Below are 25,802 nucleotides of genomic sequence, written 5' to 3'. Positions count from 1 at the left end.
CTCCCTCAGAGGACTCGAGACCGGTGTCTCGCAGGTGACGCTCATTCACAATCACGCCCTGGTCTCTCTCTCTCTCTCGCTCTCGCGTTCACTTTGCCACAGAAATATTGCACATATTTTTCATCCGCCCATCCGCGCTACTACCCGCCCGCACAGAGTTAATTATCCGCCCGCATCCCCGCCCGTGAATTTTATAAATGTCATAATCCACCCGTTTTTGCCACTTTTATGCGGGTACCCGCGGATACCCGCGGGTACCCGACCCGTTGCAGGACTCTGTCCTACGTCACATAAGCCGACCAATCAGGTTGTGAGCGTCTCCCTGTGCCTTTGGTTCGGTAAATTTAGGTTCGCTGTTAAAAATGCCCGTGTGAACGCTAAGCGGACCAGGACTATATGTTTGTTTTTGTTTTTTGGTCCGGACCAAACGAACCAAACGAACCGAACTACAAGTGTGAACGCACCCTAAATTTCTATTGATTCAGATGTTAAACAAGTTATATTATTGGTCTATAAATAGTAAAAAGTAGGCTACAGACCAATTTATTTTCATTTAAACATTTTAATTTACATGACAACAAAATAAGCCTATATGTATAAACATGTGTTTAATGTACAGAATTACCTACAATACTGCAGCCTACAGACCAACCACTTCTCTTTTATTTAGCTTTTTCAAGTTAACGAAAATGAACAATAAACAGCAATTTCTTTAATTTACAAATAACTTGCAAAAAAAATAATAATAGGCTAATAATAATAATAATATAGTCTAGTCTTGATAAATTGTTCTGTGCGGCCACAACTTTACAGTCAGCCTTTGGAGGAGACTTTTGGTAATGGACTGTCGTCAGTGAGCAACATTCATTCATTCAATCATATAATTTTTTTTATTTTGCAGTAGCCTACAGGTAAGTCAGCAGTTTTCGTTTATTTGCATTTTGTCTTATAATTTTGAGTGACAGATGTCGCATTTGATTAAGCCTATTTTTGTCTGTCAATTTTTTTTAGCTATGGCGTTAAGTAGCCTAGCCTATAAGAAAAATATATGATTGCACGGACATCATATCCTATCCCCACTGTCTGTAAGGGAAATTTAAAAGAGATATTCTGGAAACGAAATCTAAATTTAACTGGATCAGTCGGGTACGTCGGGAATAAAATAATTTATAGCAGGTGACGAGGTGAGCACGGAGTGAATTTTAAGCGTGAGCGGGATGCGGACCAGTCGAATCCTGTAGTCACCAGTCAGTGTGCTATAAATTCTGGGATAGGGAAGGCCTTCGTTGCCCTGCTGTGATGCAATCGCACTACAAATGCCTTCACTTTGGGACAGCCTTTGTAGTGCCGGTATGACGTAATTAAGGCCTTCGAAGTTTGCGCACTTCACTTTGGGACACAGATAATGACAACATGACAGGAACACGAGGCAGGAACTCATGAGGGCATGGAATCACATGACAATAGACCACATGACGAAACCAGGAAGTGCATGACAAAACATGACAGTGAACAATGATAAACTAAAAAACATGAAACATGAACCTACACCAAAACAACCTGTGACAGATCCCCCCCTCTATGGGCGTCCCCTGACGCCCATACATAAACAAAACAAAGATTAGGTGTGTTTGACATCGGCTGCGGCTGGATGCATGCGATCTGCGAGAGTAGCTGAGTGCAGGCGGGGAGGAGCTGCAAACGGAAAGGTGAAGTCGGACACTTTCTGCTTCCCGCAGTGACGCTTGTGCTGTGTTTGCAAACTTTATCACAGCTGAAGTTAAATAAATGCAATATTTCTCAAATAAACAGAGGTTTCAAATGACATTTTCATTCAATACTTTATGTACTGCTTAATAAAGCATCTATTTGGACAAGATTAAAGTTTTACATATAAACTGTAAACGCCACCTGTTTGGCCCAACGTAGGAATCCAGCAGCTGGTCGAAGGACTTCTGCGTGTATGTCTTTTTCAGGCGCTTCTATAAAGAACACTGCAATTTATTAAAATGTGAAGATCCAATTTTAAATCTGACTCCATGTTGAGTTTTAATCTGACTCTAATTGTATGTAATTTCATTGAGTTTGTTACGTTTATAAATTTACGGCTGATCGTATGATTAGTTGTGATTTAATTTAGATATTTGATTTCTCTGAGTATCTCTACTTCTCACTTTCTTCGTTCATTAAGGGACCCGATATCGCTCAGAGACATATGTTTTGCGATTTACATTTTCTCACGGACGCAGATGGGTCAGTTCTGATATTAGTCAGAGGATTACAGAGTGAATATTTTACCTTTAAGTGGTTGCGCCTGCTTACTCATCTTAAAGCGTAATGGGAATAATAATCACAGGAACTGCAACTTGCTAATACAGTGATAGTCAGAAATCAGATTATCCCTAATGCTGCGCTCCATGCTCCAGTCATTGAGTCCTACGGTTTGATCTATCCTGGCACGACATCTGTGGTAATACAGTATCTGTGAGATTTGCATGTTTGTGTAGCCCTGAGACAGAGGGCGAGAGGGTCATATCGCGGCAGGGGTGAGGAAATAGGATTGGACCAGGTAAAGTCTTGTTATCTCTTGTATTCAGAGAGTGAAGTTTTATTGTCTTATTGCAGCTTTGATTCCTTGAGTGTGTTCTCAGGTGAAATCCATTCTTACAAAACCTACACTATCAATGAATTGTCGTCAATGGTTTTTATCAATTTTTGTTTGATAGACATGACAATATAACATCGCGACTACATGAAAAGAGATTGTACTGTTATAAATAAATTATTTGTGAGCATTAGCATAACATAAGGATTTAGAATAAACACGAAACTCACGTGATCGCTGTCATGTGGTGAATCCGGCCTATCGTGGATCAGCTGTGCCGTCATCAGAGCTCTTGCATCCTCCTGCAGTCCCCCTTGAGAATCTGCACCGGCTGCATCAGCCGGCTGGTCTCGAATTGCTCTCGTGGTACTTTGTTGACATACATCACAGTCATGTGCCGTCTGCGCTGTCTCAAGTCGGACAAAATTTCTAACCGGCATGCAGTGCTTCAAGTCTGCAGCCGATCGGTCTGCGCATCTCTGGGTGAAGTTGAACAAGCTGTGGGCAGGTGACCCCGCCCACGTTGTCATGCATCATTGGCCTTTCAGGCGTGAATAAAGGTGTCTTCAGCAGATGGCGCTAGAGCGTGATATCCCATAGTCATGTGTTGTTCCGAGTGAACCGACTGAATGGGAACTAAAAAAAAATGAAACATGGACCTACACCAAAACACCCTGTGACAATTACCCACATTTCATCAATAATGATTTGTCATTTTAGTGCAATTGTTACCATACAGGAGGTATGTATATTTTATATTTTATGTCTTTATATGTGTATGTATTAAAACAAATGACAATTATTTTCCCACTCTAGATACAGATGAATGTCGTTTCAGTCCTTCTACATGTGGTCCAAATTCAAATTGCACAAATGAAATGGGAAGTTACAATTGCTCATGTTTGGATGGATTCACTGCAACAAACTCAAATCTCACCATCAGCATCAATAACACATGTAGAGGTACAGTTCATATGTTTATTCTAACCTTGCATAATTATTAGCTAGAGTTTATCCTTGTGATTTTTTATTTTTTTTTACTTTGGATAACATTTTTGTAAATAAATCAATCTGTTGTAAAGATGTCAAAGAATGAGTGATCTGAACTGTTATTTTCCTCTGAACTTCCTTTTACTAAAGATGTGGATGAATGTGTCGAGAGATCAGAGGTCTGTGGTCCAAACTCAATCTGCAACAACACTGTTGGGAGTTACAATTGCTCGTGCAAGATTGGATATAATGTAACAGACCCAAACCTCCCTATAAACAGCAATAACACATGCAAAGGTATGATTTATAGAAAAAGCTCATAGTATACATGTGATAAAGAACAGTATTTGGAAATGGAATTATTACAGGAATTATTTTTCTGTTAGTTGTGTTCGTGTTATTACGACGTTGTTACGACGAACAGGAAGAGGAAGAAAAGAGTCTCACTACCAGAGAGATAAAATTGAACAAATATTTATTTCTTACACAGGGTTTAGCTTCAGGGGTAGACAAGGCCAAAAATAACAAACAGAAGAAACCTTTTGTTTTACCTCTACAATTCCTAAATTTTGAAAATAAAGAAAAAATACAGTTTAAACTTACTTACCTCCCTAAAATATGTACAAAATAAAATGACGTCAAACCCCCTACGTCCCTTGATTTGGCAAAGATATATAGAAAAGTATTTGCAGATAATATATACAGAAGTGTAGCAAACAAAGCAAAATCAAAATCCAAAGTCGATAGTCAATCAGGCGTAGGTCAAGTAAACAGGAAATAACAACGATCAAAATACTATAGTCACATTCACAAATACAAGCTAATAATCACTCACAATCAATCTCTCTGGCACGACTAGTGATGGGACATCTGAAGCGAGGCTCCGGAGCTTGTGTCGAGCAAAAAGGGGCGTTCCAGATGAAGCCCCGATTCGAGGCTTGTATCGTTTCCGTGAAAATCACGTGACGATGACAAACGAGGCCTCGTTTTCTGTTGAATACATCATTGCTTCATTCTGAGTATCGCTTCCGGATAAAAGTGGCCCAAAACGTCGCGCCTCTTGTGGGGTTTGCAGTAGGCATTTGCATTGGTGTTGAGGTGTTGGTTGTATGTAGTAGTGATATCATTATATATCATAGCTGTATTATATATTATATTACATTATACTTAGTTTAGTAGATTATTAGAGTAAATTATACATAGTTCAGTAGATTATTAGAGTAAATTAGCCTAGTTGTAATACCTATACTACGTAATTATAATGTATATATACAGTCCCTGACAAAAGTCTTGTCGGTTATCTATTTTCTAGAAATACCTGATATTAACCTGACTTTTAATTAATTAATTGGTGTTAGAAATAGCTCATATGAAAAGCTAAAACCCTCCCAAATGATGTTTAATGCACTGAAATAAATAATGTTCACAGAAAAAATATTTATCATTTAATCAAGACAGAAAGGTCAAATTTTGGCAAGACAAAAGTTTTGTCGCCTATACAGAAATGGAACAAATTTACTGCAAATACAAAAATATGTCAGCAAATTAAGTTGTGGTGCTGTGAGATTTAATAAAATTTAATATCTTGTATGACTTCCATGAGCTTGAAGGACTGCATCCATGCGGTTTGGCAAGGATTCATACAATTTATTGATGAAGTCATCAGGAATAGCTAAGAAAGCAGTCTTGCATGCCTCCCAGAGTTCATCAATATTCTTTGGTTTCGTCTTCCATGCTTCCTCTTTCATCCTACCCCACATATGCTCAATGATGTTCATGTCTGGTGACTGGGCTGGCCAATCCTGGAGCATCTTGATCTTCTTCGCCTTGAGGAACTTTGATGTGGAGATGGAAGTATGCGATGGAGTACCGTCCTGCTGCAGAATTTGGCCTCTTTTATGGTTGGGAATATAAGAGGTAGCTAAGATTTCTTGGTATTTTAGACTATTGATGTTGTCTTCCACCCTGCAGATCTCTCGCACACCCCCATACTGGATGTAACCCCAGACCATGATTTTTCCGCCACCAAACTTCACTGTTTTCTGGGTGAATCTCGGATCCATTCTGGCTCCAGTAGGTCTCCTGCAATATTTGCGGCGACTGTGGTGTAATTCAACAGAAGATTCATCTGAAAAATCCACCTTCTGCCACTTTTTCAGCGTCCATCCTTTTAGCAGGCTGTGGGCCTTGGCAAATGCCACACGGTTTTTCAATTGTCTTTTGTTTCGTGCTGGCTTCTGGGCACTGATTCGACCATGGAGGCCATTTCGAGACAGAATCCGACAAACTGTTCTGGTTGACACAGGGACTTCAGGAGACCAGGTCTCGTGGAGCTCTGCTGCTGTGGAAAATGGGCTGGCCTTGGATTTTCGAACCAACAAACGGTCCTCTCGAGCAGTTGTCTTGCGGGGTCTGCCTGACCTGGGCTTGTCAAAAACGTCTCCAGTCTCTTCAAAAAAAAAAAATATCCTCTGTACTTGACGCTGAGACACATTGAAGGTGTCTGCCACATCAGCAGTGGATCTGGTCTTCAGCCTCATGATAATCAAAACTTTAGTCTCAGGGTGAATCTTAAGCATGTTTGCAGAGGTCTAGTTGCAGTTAATGTGAATTGTACTGGGGTTCTTTTTATACACACTTGAGACCTAATTGATCCAATATTAGTCACAGGGGAAGCTCATATGACAAGGTGACAACACTTATGTCTTTGCAAAAACTGACTCAATGGGCTTTATCAAGCTGTGAATATTAGAATACTTTTTGAAAGTTTAGTTTTTCACTGAAACATTATCATAAAAGCTGTTGGGATTAAAATGAGCCCTTTCTTGTAAAAATATCTTGATTAGAAATATATTTCAGCGGCACTTTAGGTCAATTTGTACACAAGCGACAAGACTTTTGTCAGGGACTGTATATATATATATGTTTGTATGTATGTGTGTGAGAGTACCAGAAGGAATTATGGCTTGTACGGCCCCTCATATTTTAGTAGTAGGCCTAGTGTTATTATTATATATATTATTGCTATTATTATTATTAATAATATTATTATAAGACTAGACTGTATTAGGGAAAGCTTTTCCCATCCCTGTTGCAGTTTGCTGTTCCACAATTCCAGTCCCATAAGCACTGCACTCACAATAATTTATTTACAATCATTCTGGGCATTCACTCATCACTAACTCAAAGAACTACTGAATAGTTGAACACAAAGTTGTGTGTTTGTGTGAGTTGTGTGTGCATAGGTTAATACAGGCAGAGTAAAATACTTTATTAATACACAGGCAATAGAAAAAGGGTGTGCCCACACTATGAAAATTTGATTGCTCAGAATGAATAGAAATCTGTGCGATGCATTGCTTTGCACAGCAGGTGTCACTAGGGAGCACACTGTTTCATGAGGCTTCAGGTAAATTAACCTTTTGGTGAAGCAATGGGCTGAAAAGCCTCATTGGTTCAGGAAGCCTCATTTGGCCATCACTAGGCACGACACTCTAACAAACGATACGTAGCGATGCAAAACAATCAAAGACACAATGGCACAAAGATGGCCCCCTCAGTGTGTTAGGGGCGGTCCTTTTATCTGGATCAGGTGAGAGGGAGAACCAATTGCAGCCTCCAACAGGTTAACACAAGTCACCGCCCACCTGTAATACAAACATGCATGTGCACATACACAGAGAGAGAAAATTCACAAGACAAACACAGGACAACAGGATGGGATGAATGAATAAATGACTCTGCTCATAACACCCCCATCCATAAAATAAAACATACTGTTTTACTGATTAACACGGGACAATGAATCAGCAATTACATTGTCGATACCCTTTTTATGACAAATCTCCAGATTGTAGCTTTGACAGATTAGTGACCGTCGCATCAGACGATGATTAGCATTAGACATACGTTGAAGAAATACAAGAGGGTTATGGTCGGTATAGACAGTAACAGGTTGTGAGCTCGAACCGACGTAGACCTCAAAATGTTGGAGAGCCAGAATCAAGGCAAGTGCTTCCTTTTCTATGGTACTGTGATTTTTTTTCTTAAAAAGAAGCTAATTGGGTGATTCAAACCAGCACTATCAGTCTGAAGCAGGACTGCACCTGCACCTATACCACTAGCAGCCACTTCTAATATGAACGACTTTTCAAAGCAGGGTGCGGCAAGCACAGGGGCACTACAAAGCAAGGACTTTAATGCTTCAAAAACGAATTGACATTCCGAGGACCACTTAAATGAGACTGCCTTGCGTAGCAATCCAGTGAGTGGACTGGCAACATCAGAAAAGTTTTTGCAAAAACAGCGGTAGTAACCAGCCATCCCAAGGAATCGACAAAGCTCCTTCCTAGTCTTGGGAACCGGAAAATCAAGGATGGCCTGTATTTTTGAGTTAAGTGGACAATCCTGACCATTACCAACCTCCTTTCCTAGGTAAATAATAGTAGCACAGCCAAATTCGCATTTTGACAAGTTTAGGGTGAGATTGGCGTCTCTTAGGTGTTTGAAGACATCCTTCAAGGTTTTGAGGTGGTCTTCCCATGTATCTGCATAGCACACAACATCATCAAGATAAGCTTCACAATTAGACACATCAGACAATACTATGGACATTAGTCACTGAAAAGTAGCCAAAAGCTATTTCGAAGGCCAAAAGCCATAACTCGATACTGTAAAAACACATCAGGGCTAGCAAATGCAGAGACCTCAGATGCTTGCTCAGTGAGGGGCACCTGCCAATATCCTTTGAGCAGATCAAGTTTAGTCTCAAATTTACCATTACCTACTCGATCAACGCAATTTTCCATGCAAGGAAGCGGAAAGGAGTCAGCTTTTGTTAAAGCATTAACTTTTCTGTAGTCCGTACAAAACCTTGAGGTACCATCGGACTTGGGGACAAGTAGACATGGTGAACCCCATGGGCTAGCACTAGGAACTGCTAGATTGTGCTCTAGTAAGTACTGAGTTTCTTGCTTCATTAGCTCTCTTTCAACTGGGTTAACACGATAAGCATTCTGTCTAACTGGAGTGTGCAAACCAACATCTATAATCGTGTTTTATTACATGAGTGGTCGAAGGAAAATCATTAAACAAGTTCAGATACCTACTAATAAGATTGGTAACATCAGCCTGGGCAGATACTGATAAGTGGGACAGCTTTTCTGACAAGTTCGACAAAGTTTCGGAATTTGGTAACCGAGCAGACAAGAATGACCCAGATAGCAGACAAACAGTGAATCAGCGTTGAATCAATGTTAATGCATCAACTAAAATATCATTGAATCAATGTTGAGATGTCAATGTTGAGAATGTTGATTTTTCATCAGGTTTGCACCCTGAAATAATGTTATTTCAATGATGAAAAATAGATCAAGATGGGCTTAAAATCAATAGTTTTCCAACTAAAATTAATTATAAAATTAATTAAACCACTTATTTAAGTGAATCAATGTTGAATCAATGTTAATGCATCAATCAAAATATCATTGAATCAATATTGAAATATAACATTGATTTTTCATCAGGTTTGCACCATTAAAAAAATAATGTTATTTCAACAATGAAAAATAGATCAATCTTGCTTTATGTACAGCAGGATTCTATGCCAGTTCATTTGTCTCTTTATTTTATTAATTGTAATAAGAGACCATGTGTGGCTGCAATCGATATGATTTTGCATCAAAAAGTCACTCAAAGTAAACAACATCCTTCAGTTTACATGCAAATGTATTTATTTATGCCCCCACAGTTACAACAGGAAATCTCACATTGACTTGAAACAATTACATCTGAATTTATGACACAAATGAGAAGAGCCTGGAAAAACATGACAACGTGCATCTGCAAAATGGAAGTAAATACAAATGTAAACTTGCCAATAAATACAGAAATTACACAGTAATACTGAAAGAAAGAAGGTAGAAGAAAGAATAAAATACTCCAAACTCAGGGGGTTCCACCATGAGCAATGCCCTGAAGCCTTTCAGGTTGTAATGGAGCCAGTTTTGCACCGTCCCAGCAAATATAAATTCTGATCCCTCTTTTTATCAGCATTCACGGCATCTAAAACAACAAGAAGTTAGTAAATATTTGGAAATGTGATTAATTATACATTACAAATATAGCCTACAACAAAATGAAGTGAAACTTGAAATTTTATCAAAATCTTGATAGTCCTTTAATTCAGGACTATTTAATGCATTTTAAGGGTGCGTTCACACTTGTCATGTTTGGTTCGATTAAAATGAACCCTGGTGCGGTTGCTCGGTTAGTGCGGTTCATTTGAACATATGTCAACGCTGCCATCCGAACCCTGCTGCGCACCAAACAAGCAGACCGAGACCGCTAAAAAGATGGGTCTCGGTCCGCTTCCAAACGAACTCTGGTGCGGTTCGATTGATATATGAACGCAACACGGACCAAAGACATGTAAACGGACCAAAAACCGGACGTATAATGTCACAAGATGCAACTCATAATGCAGCTGATTTGACGACGCGGAAAGATCGGTGTATCCAAAATGAGTAACTTTAATGTTAGAGGGCAAACGTGGAGCAACGAGGAAGTGCCTAATCAATATTTGGTCAGACGAGCATGTTTCGAAAATGCTAGAAAAACGCACAAAAAGCATACCTAGCTCTTCTCATCAAAGTTCCTGTGTTGCCCATTATTAGCAGGTGCAGACGACAGAACGGCCGTCTCTGTTCTGCACAACGGAGGAAATACTGCTGCTGTTTTGAATGTTTTGAACATTTTATGAGCTCTTCATGAGTTCTCAGCGGGTACAAATAATGCCACATGTACACGCATAAAATGATCGCGTTTAATCCAGCACACAGCGTTGTTTTGAATGTTGTGAACATTTCATGAGCTCTTCAGGAGTTCTCTGGTAAAAAATAATGCCATATGTACATGCATAAAATGCCCGCGCGTGTAATCCGCACACAGCATTGTTTTGAATGTTCGGTAAACGAGCTCCTACGTCACATAAGCCGACCAATCAGGTTGTTACCGTCTCCCTGAGCCTTTGGTTCGGTAACTTTAGGTTCGCTGTTAAAAATGCCCGTGTGAACGCTAAGCGGACCAGGACTATTATGTTTGTTTTTGTTTTTTGGTCCGGACCAAACGAACCAAACTAACCGAACTACAAGTGTGAACGCACCCTTAGTATAGACTTTAAAGGACCTGCAGACGCACAATGAATGAAAAAGTAAAGTGACTATATCCGGTGTTTTATCTAATAATATTATTGTATTTAATAGTAAATAAATAAAGTGTGAAAATGAAACAAGTAAATGAATGACCAAATAGCTAAATTAAGAAAAAAAAGAGGAGCTGTATAGGCTACATGGTGGTTTGGAAGAGATTTTTTTTCCATTTACAACACGAACTGGAGGCACAACTGATATAGCTGTCTACAGAACTTAAAGACCTCACTCTTTTCTTTTCCTTTTTCTTGCTGCATTAAAGATTAATTTGTAATGATGTCATTGTGATCTGCTCTTGTGATGATATGGCACAACTGAAGCAGAGTTATAAGCTGATTGTATTTCCCCTCACCGCGCTAACAGGTCAATCAGTTCTAGTTCTGCTTCAGCTTTGTGATACTCTCACGAGTGGCGAACACAATTACTGACAAGCAAGAAATTCATCTAACCTTCCGATCGCCTCTCGTTTATACATTGTACGAATATAGGATGATTCGAAATGATTAATCTGTGCGTGCAACGAGTAAGATACGTTTGTGGATTCGCGCCGCACATGCATTCATTAACTTTGTGAGTCGATTCTATATGGTCTCAAAATCCAAATGAATCAAATAGGATCGACTCACAAGTCAATGAATGCATGCGCAGCACCGTTTCCACAAATGCACATTTTACTCGTTGCATGCACAGATGAATCATCTTAATACTAAAATCATCTCATAAAATAGATGAACACCTCACAACAAACGACGCACGACAAAAAAAAAAAAAAAAAAAAAAGTTGCACGAGTCAGAATTCGGACGCAATTCACAGTGTATATGCCGATCTTAAGAAATAAAAAATGAATACAAATATGATATGGTTTGGTGAAAAACAAACTGAAACTCAATGTATTAAGATTATTCTGGCCGTTGGTTGTGTAACGTTAACTTAAGAGGGTGTTCATGTGACTATTATTAACATTGCAGTTCACTCTGACTCGCTCAGGAGAAGCACATAAAGATTGTAAAACATAAAGATGAATAAAAATACTAAATTAAAATGATGAATTGAGATGAATTTTATAAATATATTTGTGTAGGCCACTTACCTCTAAAAAAAACACGGTCGTTGTCCTGTGTCTCTTTTTCGCGCTTGAAGTCTGTTCAGCTGCGCTTGCTTTGATCTGATTGGTGGATGTCTTGAAATGTGCATTACCGCCACCTGCTGGATTGGATTATGGCGCATTCGATAGGTAGGGACACATATTCTAAATTCTTTATTAACTCTGTATTCTTTAGATAAATAATGAAATGCATGTACATTCTACATGATTTAAATAATAATAATAGCCTACAGTTTTATTTATTTAAAACTGATAGACTAAATTTATGGTAGAAGTTCTTTGTTTTTTATTAATTATTTTTCTTAATTTTTTATTTTAATAACATGAAACACAGAATGACAACATTAGATGCCAGTAAGCAGGAAAATAATATATCTTTTAAAAAGATTCATGTTTTTTACAGCTTTCTTATTGGAAGAGTCAGAAATCAAACAGGCATACAATTTTAACTCTTCCAGAAAAATTTAAAGAAAGGCTTACAATTATAAAATTTACATTTATGTATTCTTTGTTAATCCACATACTCGTTGGTGTACTCATCGTATCCTTTGAGGATAATAAATGTGCTCACCTTCACACAAATGTACCCAATTGATTTGGACTTGCCTTAACATATTGAATAATTTGACAAATAGATTGACCGTAAGCCTCACCAGTGGAGAATTAAGATAACCAAACATCAGCATTGATTCATCCGAACTCATCCGAAAAAACAGCAGCCTCAGAAAGAGAAGAAAATCCACTGTTAACAGTAACATCTCAATTTATGTTTTGAATACATACATATTGGTGATGTTAGTCAAAAATCTAAGAATTCCCCACACTCCCTCAATAATTTGTCATTGTAGTGCAAGTGTTACCATACAGGAGGTGTGAAAGTGTTTTTGGACATTTTCTTTAAACAATTTGACAAAATGTAGATGCATTTTTAAAATCTTAGTTTTCTGTTTTTTTGTGTTTAAAAAATGTTGATAATGTCCTTTGTTGGTTCTTATTCTTCTAGTATACACTCACCTAAAGGATTATTAGGAACACCTGTTCAATTTCTCATTAATGCAATTATCTAATAAACCAATCACATGGCAGTTGCGTCAATGCATTTAGGGGTGTGGTCCTGGTCAAGACAATCTCCTGAACTCCAAACTGAATGTCAGAATGGGAAAAAAGGTGATTTAAGCAATTTTGAGCATGGCATGGTTGTTGGTGCCAGACCGGCCGGTCTGAGTATTTCACAATCTGCCCAGTTACTGGGATTTTCATGCACAGTCATTTCTAGGATTTACAAAGAATGGTGTGAAAAGGGAAAAACATCCAGTATGCAGCAGTCCTGTGGGGAAAAATGCCTTGTTGATACTAGAGTTCAGGGGAGAATGGGCTGACTGATTCAAACTGCTAAAAGAGCAACTTTGACTGAAATAACCACTCATTACAACCGAGGTATGCAGCAAAGCATTTGTGAAGCCACAACATACAACCTCGAGGCGGAAAGGATACAACAGCAGAAGACCCCACCGGGTACCACTCATCTCTGCTACAAATAGGAAAAGAGGCTACAATTGGCACAAGCTCAGCAAAATTGGACAGTTGAAGACTATAAAAATGTGGCCTGGTCTGATAAGTCTCGATTTCTGTTGAGACTTTCAGATGGTAGAGTCAGAATTTGGCATAACAGAATGAGAACATGGATCCATCATGCCTTGTTACCACTGTGCAGGCTGGTGGTGGTGGTGTAATGGTGAGGGGGATGTTTTCTTGGCACACTTTAGGCCCCTTAGTGCCATTTGGGCATTGTTTAAATGCCACGGCCTACCTGAGCATTGTTTCTGACCATGTCCAACCCTTTATGAGCACCATGTAGCCATCCTCTGATGGCTACTTCCAGCAGGATAATGCACCATGTCAAAAACCTTTAATCATTTCAAATTGGTTTCTTGAACACGAGAATGAGTTTACTGTACTAAAATGGTCCCCACAGTCACCAGATCTCAAACCAATAGTGCATCTTTGGGATGTAGTGGAACAGGAGCTTCGTGCCCTGGATGTGTATTCCACAAATCTCCATCAACTGCAAGATGCTATCCTATCAATATGGGCCAACATTTCTAAAGAATGCTGTCAATACCTTGTTGAATCAATGCCACGTAGAATAAAGGCAGTTCTGAAGGCGGAAGGGGGTCAAACACGGTATTAGTAGGGTGTTCCTAATAATCCTTTAGGTGAGTGTAGATGTTGATGTTGTTAGACACAAGATGTCTATCAAGTTCTCAAGTGTTGATATTTGTATGTACATTACATTTGCTTCCCCCGTAGATATAGATGAATGTCGGTTTGGTCCATCTGTATGTGGTCCACATTCCAACTGCACAAATGAAGTACCAAGTTACAATTGCTCATGTTTGGATGGATTCACTGCAACAAACTCAAATCTTACCATCAGCATCAATAACACATGTAGAGGTACAGTTCATATCTGTTTACTCTAACCTTACATAATTATCTATAGTTTTTGTCCGTATCATTTTTACTTTGAATTTTGTAAATTAAGCATTCTATTGTAAAAATGCCAAGAAATAAGATTAAACTGACCCAAACTGTTAATTTTCCCTTAACTTCCCTTTACTAAAGATGTGGATGAATGTGTTGAGAGATCAGACGTCTGTGGTCCAAACTCAATCTGCATCAACACTGTTGGGAGTTACAATTGCTCGTGCAAGAGTGGATATAATGTAACAGACCCAAACCTCCCTATAAACAGCAATAACACATGCAATGGTATGATTTATAGAAAAAAAAAACCTCTTATTCCAAATTCATTACAAAGATTCTGTGTACTGTGAGTGGAAAAATAATGTTTGTTAGTTTGTTACTGTTGCACATGCTAACGCAGCTGTTCAAAATCTTTATGTTCTGGTCATTTGTGTTTAAAGATGATAATATTATACTTTCTCCATCCATATTCTTCTTATATGCCTATAGTTATGTTAGTGTATTACTTGGTGAGATGCCACTTGTTTTTCATATTTTATGCCTTTATATGTGTATGTATTAAAACAAATGACAATTATTTTTCCACTCTAGATACAGATGAATGTCGTTTCAGTCCTTCTACATGTGGTCCAAATTCCAACTGCACAAATGAAATCGGAAGTTACAATTGCTCATGTTTGGATGGATTCTCTGCAACAAACTCAAAACTCACTATCAGCCTCAATAACACATGTAGAGGTACAGTTAATATTCAGATTTGTTTACTCTAACCTTTAATTATTAGCTAGAGTTTATCCTTGTGATTTTTTACTTTGGATAACATTTTTGTAAATAAATCAATCTGTTGTAAAGATGCCAAAGAATGAGTGATCCAAACTGTTATTTTCCTCTGAACTTCCTTTTACTAAAGATGTGGATGAATGTGTCGAGAGATCAGAGGTCTGTGGTCCAAACTCAATCTGCTACAACACTTTTGGGAGTTACAATTGCTCGTGCAAGATTGGATATAATGTAACAGACCCAAACCTCCCTGTAAACAGCAATAACACATGCAAAGGTATGATTTATGGAAAAAGCTCATAGTATACATGTGATAAAGAACAGTATTTGGAAATGGATACTGTAATTATTTTTCTGTTAGTTGTGTTCGTTTTTTTTTCTTTTTCAAATCCACTGTTAACAGTAACATCTGAAATTATGCTTTGAATACATACAAATTGGTGATGTTAGTCAAAAATCTAAGAATTCCCCACACTCCCTCAATAATTTGTCATTTTAGTGCAAGTGTTACCATACAGGAGGTATGAAAGTGTTTTTGGACATTTTCTTTAAACAATTTGACAAAATGTAGATGCATTTTTAAAATCTTAGTTTTCTGGGGGGGGGGTTGTGTTTAAAAAATGTTGATAATGTCCTTTGTTGGTTCTTATTCTTCTAGTATACACTCACATAAAGGATTATTAGGAACACCTGTTCAATTTCTCATTAATGCAATTATCTAATAAACCAATCACATGGCAGTTGCTTCAATGCATTTAGGGGTGTGGTCCTGGTCAAGACAATCTCCTGAACTCCAAACTGAATGTCAGAATGGGAAAGAAGGGTGATTTAAGCAATTTTGAGCATGGCCTGGTTGTTGGTGCCAGACCGGCTGGTCTGAGTATTTCACAATCTGCTCAGTTACTGGGATTTTCATGCACAACTATTTCTAGGATTTACAAAGAATGGTGTGAAAAGGGAAAAACATCCAGTATGCAGCAGTCCTGTGGGCAAAAATGCCTTGTTGATGCTAGAGGTCAGAGGAGAATGGGCTGACTGATTCAAACTGCAAGAAGAGCAACTTTGACTGAAATAACCACTCATTACAACCGAGGTATGCAGCAAAGCATATGTGAAACCACAACACACAACCTCGAGGCGGAAGGGATACAACAGCAGAAGACCCCACTAGGTACCACTCATCTCTGCTACAAATAGGTAAAGAGGCTACAATTGGCACGAGCTCAGCAAAATTGGACAGTTGAAGACTATAAAAATGTGGCCTGGTCTGATAAGTCTCGATTTCTGTTGAGACATTCAGATGGTAGAGTCAGAATTTGGCATAACAGAATGAGAACATGGATCCATCATGCCTTGTTACCACTGTGCAGGCTGTTGGTGGTGGTGTAATGGTGTGGCGGATGTTTTCTTGGCACACTTTAGGCCCCTTAGTGCCATTTGGGCATTGTTTAAATGCCACAGCCTACCTGAGCATTGTTTCTGACCATGTCCAACCCTTTATGAGCACCATGTAGCCATCCTCTGATGGCTACTTCCAGCAGGATAATGCACCATGTCAAAAACCTTTAATCATTTCAAATTGGTTTCTTGAACACGAGAATGAGTTTACTGTACTAAAATGGCCCCCACAGTCACCAGATCTCAAGCCAATAGTGCATCTTTGGGATGTGGTGGAACAGGAGCTTCGTGCCCTGGATGTGTATTCCACAAATCTCCATCAACTGCAAGATGCTATCCTATCAATATGGGCCAACATTTCTAAAGAATGCTGTCAATACCTTGTTGAATCAATGCCACGTAGAATAAAGGCAGTTCTGAAGGCGGAAGGGAGTCAAACACGGTATTAGTAGGGTGTTCCTAATAATCCTTTAGGTGAGTGTAGATGTTGATGTTGTTAGACACAAGATGTCTATCAAGTTCTCCAGTGTTGATATTTGTATGTACATTACATTTGGTTCCCCCGTAGATATAGATGAATGTCGGTTTGGTCCATCTGTATGTGGTCCACATTCCAACTGCACAAATGAAGTACCAAGTTACAATTGCTCATGTTTGGATGGATTCACTGCAACAAACTCAAATCTTACCATCAGCATCAATAACACATGTAGAGGTACAGTTCATATCTGTTTACTCTAACCTTACATAATTATCTATAGTTTTTGTCCGTATCATTTTTACTTTGAATTTTGTAAATTAAGCATTCTATTGTAAAAATGCCAAGAAATAAGATTAAACTGACCCAAACTGTTAATTTTCCCTTAACTTCCCTTTACTAAAGATGTGGATGAATGTGTTGAGAGATCAAACGTCTGTGGTCCAAACTCAATCTGCATCAACACTGTTGGGAGTTACAATTGCTCGTGCAAGAGTGGATATAATGTAACAGACCCAAACCTCCCTATAAACAGCAATAACACATGCAATGGTATGATTTATAGAAAAAAAAAACCTCTTATTCCAAATTCATTACAAAGATTCTGAGTACTGTGAGTGGAAAAATAATGTTTGTTAGTTTGTTACTGTTGCACATGCTAACGCAGCTGTTCAAAATCTTTATTTTCTGGTCATTTGTGTTTAAAGATGATAATATTATACTTTCTCCATCCATATTCTTCTTATATGCCTATAGTTATGTTAGTGTATTACTTGGTGAGATGCCACTTGTTTTTCATATTTTATGCCTTTATATGTGTATGTATTAAAACAAATGACAATTATTTTTCCACTCTAGATACAGATGAATGTCGTTTCAGTCCTTCTACATGTGGTCCAAATTCCAACTGCACAAATGAAATAGGAAGTTACAATTGCTCATGTTTGGATGGATTCTCTGCAACAAACTCAAATCTCACAATCAGCCTCAATAACACATGTAGAGGTACAGTTAATATTCAGATTTGTTTACTCTAACCTTTAATTATTAGCTAGAGTTTATCCTTGTGATTTTTTTACTTTGGATAACATTTTTGTAAATAAATCAATCTGTTGTAAAGATGCCAAAGAATGAGTGATCCAAACTGTTGTTTTCCTCTGAACTTCCTTTTACTAAAGATGTGGATGAATGTGTCGAGAGATCAGAGGTCTGTGGTCCAAACTCAATCTGCAACAACACTTTTGGGAGTTACAATTGCTCGTGCAAGATTGGATATAATGTAACAGACCCAAACCTCCCTATAAACAGCAATAACACATGCAAAGGTATGATTTATGGAAAAAGCTCATAGTATACATGTGATAAAGAACAGTATTTGGAAATGGATACAGTAATTATTTTTCTGTTAGTTGTGTTCGTTTTTTTTTCTTTTTCAAATCCACTGTTAACAGTAACATCTGAAATTATGCTTTGAATACATACAAATTGGTGATGTTAGTCAAAAATCTAAGAATTCCCCACACTCCCTCAATAATTTGTCATTTTAGTGCAAGTGTTACCATACAGGAGGTATGAAAGTGTTTTTGGACATTTTCTTTAAACAATTTGACAAAATGTAGATGCATTTTTAAAATCTTAGTTTTCTGGGGGGGGTTTTTGTGTTTAAAAAATGTTGATAATGTCCTTTGTTGGTTCTTATTCTTCTAGTATACACTCACATAAAGGATTATTAGGAACACCTGTTCAATTTCTCATTAATGCAATTATCTAATAAACCAATCACATGGCAGTTGCTTCAATGCATTTAGGGGTGTGGTCCTGGTCAAGACAATCTCCTGAACTCCAAACTGAATGTCAGAATGGGAAAAAAGGTGATTTAAGCAATTTTGAGCATGGCATGGTTGTTGGTGCCAGACCGGCCGGTCTGAGTATTTCACAATCTGCTCAGTTACTGGGATTTTCATGCACAACCATTTCTAGGATTTACAAAGAATGGTTTGAAAAGGGAAAAACATCCAGTATGCAGCAGTCCTGTGGGCAAAAATGCCTTGTTGATGCTAGAGGTCAGAGGAGAATGGGCTGACTGATTCAAACTGCAAGAAGAGCAACTTTGACTGAAATAACCACTCATTACCACCGAGGTATGCAGCAAAGCATTTGTGAAGCCACAAGACAGAACATCGAGGCGGAAGGGATACAACAGCAGAAGACCCCACTAGGTACCACTCATCTCTGCTACAAATAGGTAAAGAGGCTACAATTGGCGCGAGCTCAGCAAAATTGGACAGTTGAAGACTATAAAAATGTGGCCTGGTCTGATAAGTCTCGATTTCTGTTGAGACATTCAGATGGTAGAGTCAGAATTTGGCATAACAGAATGAGAACATGGATCCATCATGCCTTGTTACCACTGTGCAGGCTGGTGGTGGTGGTGTAATGGTGTGGGGGATGTTTTCTTGGCACACTTTAGGCCCCTTAGTGCCATTTGGGCATTGTTTAAATGCCACGGCCTACCTGAGCATTGTTTCTGACCATGTCCAACCCTTTATGAGCACCATGTAGCCATCCTCTGATGGCTACTTCCAGCAGGATAATGCACCATGTCAAAAACCTTTAATCATTTCAAATTGGTTTCTTGAACACGAGAATGAGTTTACTGTACTAAAATGGCCCCCACAGTTACCAGATCTCAAGCCAATAGTGCATCTTTGGGATGTGGTGGAACAGGAGCTTTGTGCCCTGGATGTGTATTCCACAAATCTCCATCAACTGCAAGATGCTATCCTATCAATATGGGCCAACATTTCCAAAGAATGCTGTCAATACCTTGTTGAATCAATGCCACGTAGAATAAAGGCAGTTCTGAAGGCGGAAGGGGGTCAAACACGGTATTAGTAGGGTGTTCCTAATAATCCTTTAGGTGAGTGTAGATGTTGATGTTGTTAGACACAAGATGTCTATCAAGTTCTCCAGTGTTGATATTTGTATGTACATTACATTTGCTTCCCCCGTAGATATAGATGAATGTCGGTTTGGTCCATCTGTATGTGGTCCACATTCCAACTGCACAAATGAAGTACCAAGTTACAATTGCTCATGTTTGGATGGATTCACTGCAACAAACTCAAATCTTACCATCAGCATCAATAACACATGTAGAGGTACAGTTCATATCTGTTTACTCTAACCTTACATAATTATCTATAGTTTTTGTCCGTATCATTTTTACTTTGAATTTTGTAAATTAAGCATTCTATTGTAAAAATGCCAAGAAATAAGATTAAACTGACCCAAACTGTTAATTTTCCCTTAACTTCCCTTTACTAAAGATGTGGATGAATGTGTTGAGAGATCAAACGTCTGTGGTCCAAACTCAATCTGCATCAACACTGTTGGGAGTTACAATTGCTCGTGCAAGAGTGGATATAATGTAACAGACCCAGACCTCCCTATAAACAGCAATAACACATGCAATGGTATGATTTATAGAAAAAAAAAACCTCTTATTCCAAATTCATTACAAAGATTCTGAGTACTGTGAGTGGAAAAATAATGTTTGTTAGTTTGTTACTGTTGCACATGCTAACGCATCTGTTCAAAATCTTTATTTTCTGGTCATTTGTGTTTAAAGATGATAATATTATACTTTCTCCATCCATATTCTTCTTATATGCCTGTAGTTATGTTAGTGTATTACTTGGTGAGATGCCACTTGTTTTTCATATTTTATGCATTTATATCTGTATGTATTAAAACAAATGACAGTTATTTTTCCACTCTAGATACAGATGAATGTCATTTCAGTCCTTCTACATGTGGTCCAAATTCCAACTGCACAAATGAAATAGGAAGTTACAATTGCTCATGTTTGGATGGATTCTCTGCAACAAACTCAAAACTCACTATCAGCCTCAATAACACATGTAGAGGTACAGTTAATATTCAGATTTGTTTACTCTAACCTTTAATTATTAGCTAGAGTTTATCCTTGTGATTTTTTACTTTGGATAACATTTTTGTAAATAAATCAATCTGTTGTAAAAATGCCAAAGAATGAGTGATCCAAACTGTTATTTTCCTCTGAACTTCCTTTTACTAAAGATGTGGATGAATGTGTCGAGAGATCAGAGGTCTGTGGTCCAAACTCAATCTGCAACAACACTGTTGGGAGTTACAATTGCTCGTGCAAGATTGGATATAATGTAACAGACCCAAACCTCCCTGTAAACAGCAATAACACATGCAAAGGTATGATTTATGGAAAAAGCTTGTAGTATACATGTGATAAAGAACAGTATTTGGAAATGGATACAGTAATTATTTTTCTGTTAGTTGTGTTCGTTTTTTTTTCTTTTTTTTTTTTCTTCTTCTTCAAATCCACTGTTAACAGTAACATCTGAAATTATGCTTTGAATACATACAAATTGGTGATGTTAGTCAAAAATCTAAGAATTCCCCACACTCCCTCAATAATTTGTCATTTTAGTGCAAGTGTTACCATACAGGAGGTATGAAAGTGTTTTTGGACATTTTCTTTAAACAATTTGACAAAATGTAGATGCATTTTTAAAATTTTAGTTTTCTGTTTTTTTTTTGTGTGTTTAAAAAATGTTGATAATGTCCTTTGTTGGTTCTTATTCTTCTAGTATACACTCACATAAAGGATTATTAGGAACACCTGTTCAATTTCTCATTAATGCAATTATCTAATAAACCAATCACATGGCAGTTGCTTCAATGCATTTAGGGGTGTGGTCCTGGTCAAGACAATCTCCTGAACTCCAAACTGAATGTCAGAATGGGAAAAAAGGTGATTTAAGCAATTTTGAGCATGGCATGGTTGTTGGTGCCAGACCGGCCGGTCTGAGTATTTCACAATCTGCTCAGTTACTGGGATTTTCATGCACAACCATTTCTAGGATTTACAAAGAATGGTTTGAAAAGGGAAAAACATCCAGTATGCAGCAGTCCTGTGGGCAAAAATGCCTTGTTGATGCTAGAGGTCAGAGGAGAATGGGCTGACTGATTCAAACTGCAAGAAGAGCAACTTTGACTGAAATAACCACTCATTACAACCGAGGTATGCAGCAAAGCATTTGTGAAGCCACAAGACAGAACATCGAGGCGGAAGGGATACAACAGCAGAAGACCCCACTAGGTACCACTCATCTCTGCTACAAATAGGTAAAGAGGCTACAATTGGCACGAGCTCAGCAAAATTGGACAGTTGAAGACTATAAAAATGTGGCCTGGTCTGATAAGTCTCGATTTCTGTTGAGACATTCAGATGGTAGAGTCAGAATTTGGCATAACAGAATGAGAACATGGATCCATCATGCCTTGTTACCACTGTGCAGGCTGGTGGTGGTGGTGTAATGGTGTGGGGGATGTTTTCTTGGCACACTTTAGGCCCCTTAGTGCCATTTGGGCATTGTTTAAATGCCACGGCCTACCTGAGCATTGTTTCTGACCATGTCCAACCCTTTATGAGCACCATGTAGCCATCCTCTGATGGCTACTTCCAGCAGGATAATGCACCATGTCAAAAACCTTTAATCATTTCAAATTGGTTTCTTGAACACGAGAATGAGTTTACTGTACTAAAATGGCCCCCACAGTTACCAGATCTCAAGCCAATAGTGCATCTTTGGGATGTGGTGGAACAGGAGCTTCGTGCCCTGGATGTGTATTCCACAAATCTCCATCAACTGCAAGATGCTATCCTATCAATATGGGCCAACATTTCCAAAGAATGCTGTCAATACCTTGTTGAATCAATGCCACGTAGAATAAAGGCAGTTCTGAAGGCGGAAGGGGGTCAAACACGGTATGAGTAGGGTGTTCCTAATAATCCTTTAGGTGAGTGTAGATGTTGATGTTGTTAGACACAAGATGTCTATCAAGTTCTCCAGTGTTGATATTTGTATGTACATTACATTTGCTTCCCCCGTAGATATAGATGAATGTCGGTTTGGTCCATCTGTATGTGGTCCACATTCCAACTGCACAAATGAAGTACCAAGTTACAATTGCTCATGTTTGGATGGATTCACTGCAACAAACTCAAATCTTACCATCAGCATCAATAACACATGTAGAGGTACAGTTCATATCTGTTTACTCTAACCTTACATAATTATCTATAGTTTTTGTCCGTATCATTTTTACTTTGAATTTTGTAAATTAAGCATTCTATTGTAAAAATGGCAAGAAATAAGATTAAACTGACCCAAACTGTTAATTTTCCCTTAACTTCCCTTTACTAAAGATGTGGATGAATGTGTTGAGAGATCAAACGTCTGTGGTCCAAACTCAATCTGCATCAACACTGTTGGGAGTTACAATTGCTCGTGCAAGAGTGGATATAATGTAACAGACCCAAACCTCCCTATAAACAGCAATAACACATGCAATGGTATGATTTATAGAAAAAAAAAACCTCTTATTCCAAATTCATTACAAAGATTCTAAGTACTGTGAGTGGAAAAATAATGTTTGTTAGTTTGTTACTGTTCCACATGCTAACGCAGCTGTTCAAAATCTTTATTTTCTGGTCATTTGTGTTTAAAGATGATAATATTATACTTTCTCCATCCATATTCTTCTTATATGCCTATAGTTATGTTAGTGTATTACTTGGTGAGAGGCCACTTGTTTTTCATATTTTATGCCTTTATATGTGTATGTATTAAAACAAATGACAATTATTTTTCCACTCTAGATACAGATGAATGTCGTTTCAGTCCTTCTACATGTGGTCCAAATTCCAACTGCACAAATGAAATAGGAAGTTACAATTGCTCATGTTTGGATGGATTCACTGCAACAAACTCAAATCTCACAATCAGCCTCAATAACACATGTAGAGGTACAGTTAATATTCAGATTTGTTTACTCTAACCTTTAATTATTAGCTAGAGTTTATCCTTGTGATTTTTTACTTTGGATAACATTTTTGTAAATAAATCAATCTGTTGTAAAGATGCCAAAGAATGAGTGATCCAAACTGTTATTTTCCTCTGAACTTCCTTTTACTAAAGATGTGGATGAATGTGTCGAGAGATCAGAGGTCTGTGGTCCAAACTCAATCTGCAACAACACTGTTGGGAGTTACAATTGCTCGTGCAAGATTGGATATAATGTAACAGACCCAAACCTCCCTGTAAACAGCAATAACACATGCAAAGGTATGATTTATGGAAAAAGCTCGTAGTATACATGTGATAAAGAACAGTATTTGGAAATGGATACAGTAATTATTTTTCTGTTAGTTGTGTTCGTTTTTTTTTTTTTTTAATTTTTTTTTTTCTTCAAATCCACTGTTAACAGTAACATCTGAAATTATGCTTTGAATACATACAAATTGGTGATGTTAGTCAAAAATCTAAGAATTCCCCACACTCCCTCAATAATTTGTCATTTTAGTGCAAGTGTTACCATACAGGAGGTATGAAAGTGTTTTTGGACATTTTCTTTAAACAATTTGACAAAATGTAGATGCATTTTTAAAATCTTTATTTTTCTGGGGGGGTTTTTGTGTTTAAAAAATGTTGATAATGTCCTTTGTTGGTTCTTATTCTTCTAGTATACACTCACATAAAGGATTATTAGGAACACCTGTTCAATTTCTCATTAATGCAATTATCTAATAAACCAATCACATGGCAGTTGCTTCAATGCATTTAGGGGTGTGGTCCTGGTCAAGACAATCTCCTGAACTCCAAACTGAATGTCAGAATGGGAAAAAAGGTGATTTAAGCAATTTTGAGCATGGCATGGTTGTTGGTGCCAGACCGGCCGGTCTGAGCATTTCACAATCTGCTCAGTTACTGGGATTTTCATGCACAACCATTTCTAGGATTTACAAAGAATGGTTTGAAAAGGGAAAAACATCCAGTATGCAGCAGTCCTGTGGGCAAAAATGCCTTGTTGATGCTAGAGGTCAGAGGAGAATGGGCTGACTGATTCAAACTGCAAGAAGAGCAACTTTGACTGAAATAACCACTCATTACAACCGAGGTATGCAGCAAAGCATTTGTGAAGCCACAAGACAGAACATCGAGGCGGAAGGGATACAACAGCAGAAGACCCCACTAGGTACCACTCATCTCTGCTACAAATAGGTAAAGAGGCTACAATTGGCACGAGCTCAGCAAAATTGGACAGTTGAAGACTATAAAAATGTGGCCTGGTCTGATAAGTCTCGATTTCTGTTGAGACATTCAGATGGTAGAGTCAGAATTTGGCATAACAGAATGAGAACATGGATCCATCATGCCTTGTTACCACTGTGCAGGCTGGTGGTGGTGGTGTAATGGTGTGGGGGATGTTTTCTTGGCACACTTTAGGCCCCTTAGTGCCATTTGGGCATTGTTTAAATGCCACGGCCTACCTGAGCATTGTTTCTGACCATGTCCAACCCTTTATGAGCACCATGTAGCCATCCTCTGATGGCTACTTCCAGCAGGATAATGCACCATGTCAAAAACCTTTAATCATTTCAAATTGGTTTCTTGAACACGAGAATGAGTTTACTGTACTAAAATGGCCCACACAGTTACCAGATCTCAAGCCAATAGTGCATCTTTGGGATGTGGTGGAACAGGAGCTTCGTGCCCTGGATGTGTATTCCACAAATCTCCATCAACTGCAAGATGCTATCCTATCAATATGGGCCAACATTTCCAAAGAATGCTGTCAATACCTTGTTGAATCAATGCCACGTAGAATAAAGGCAGTTCTGAAGGCGG

The 25,802-nt window shown here is 38.2% G+C and overlaps 1 protein-coding gene across 1 annotated transcript in view; it reads left to right on the top strand.

Annotated features, from left to right (window-relative positions):
- The window catches only part of LOC137041043 (adhesion G protein-coupled receptor E2-like), a 105,351-nt gene that overhangs the window by 32,268 nt on the left and 47,281 nt on the right, over positions 1-25,802 (top strand). Inside the window, exon 8 of the mRNA XM_067416968.1 lies at positions 3,422-3,568. Within this exon, the coding sequence (XP_067273069.1) occupies positions 3,422-3,568 (147 nt within the window). The remainder of the gene's footprint in view (positions 1-3,421; positions 3,569-25,802) is intronic.

This window comes from Pseudorasbora parva, chromosome 15, assembly GCF_024679245.1.
Source record: "Pseudorasbora parva isolate DD20220531a chromosome 15, ASM2467924v1, whole genome shotgun sequence".
Taxonomy (NCBI): Eukaryota; Metazoa; Chordata; class Actinopteri; order Cypriniformes; family Gobionidae; genus Pseudorasbora; species Pseudorasbora parva.
The sequence above is the reverse complement of the archived record's forward strand: the minus strand, read 5'-3'. Positions and strand labels throughout refer to the sequence as shown.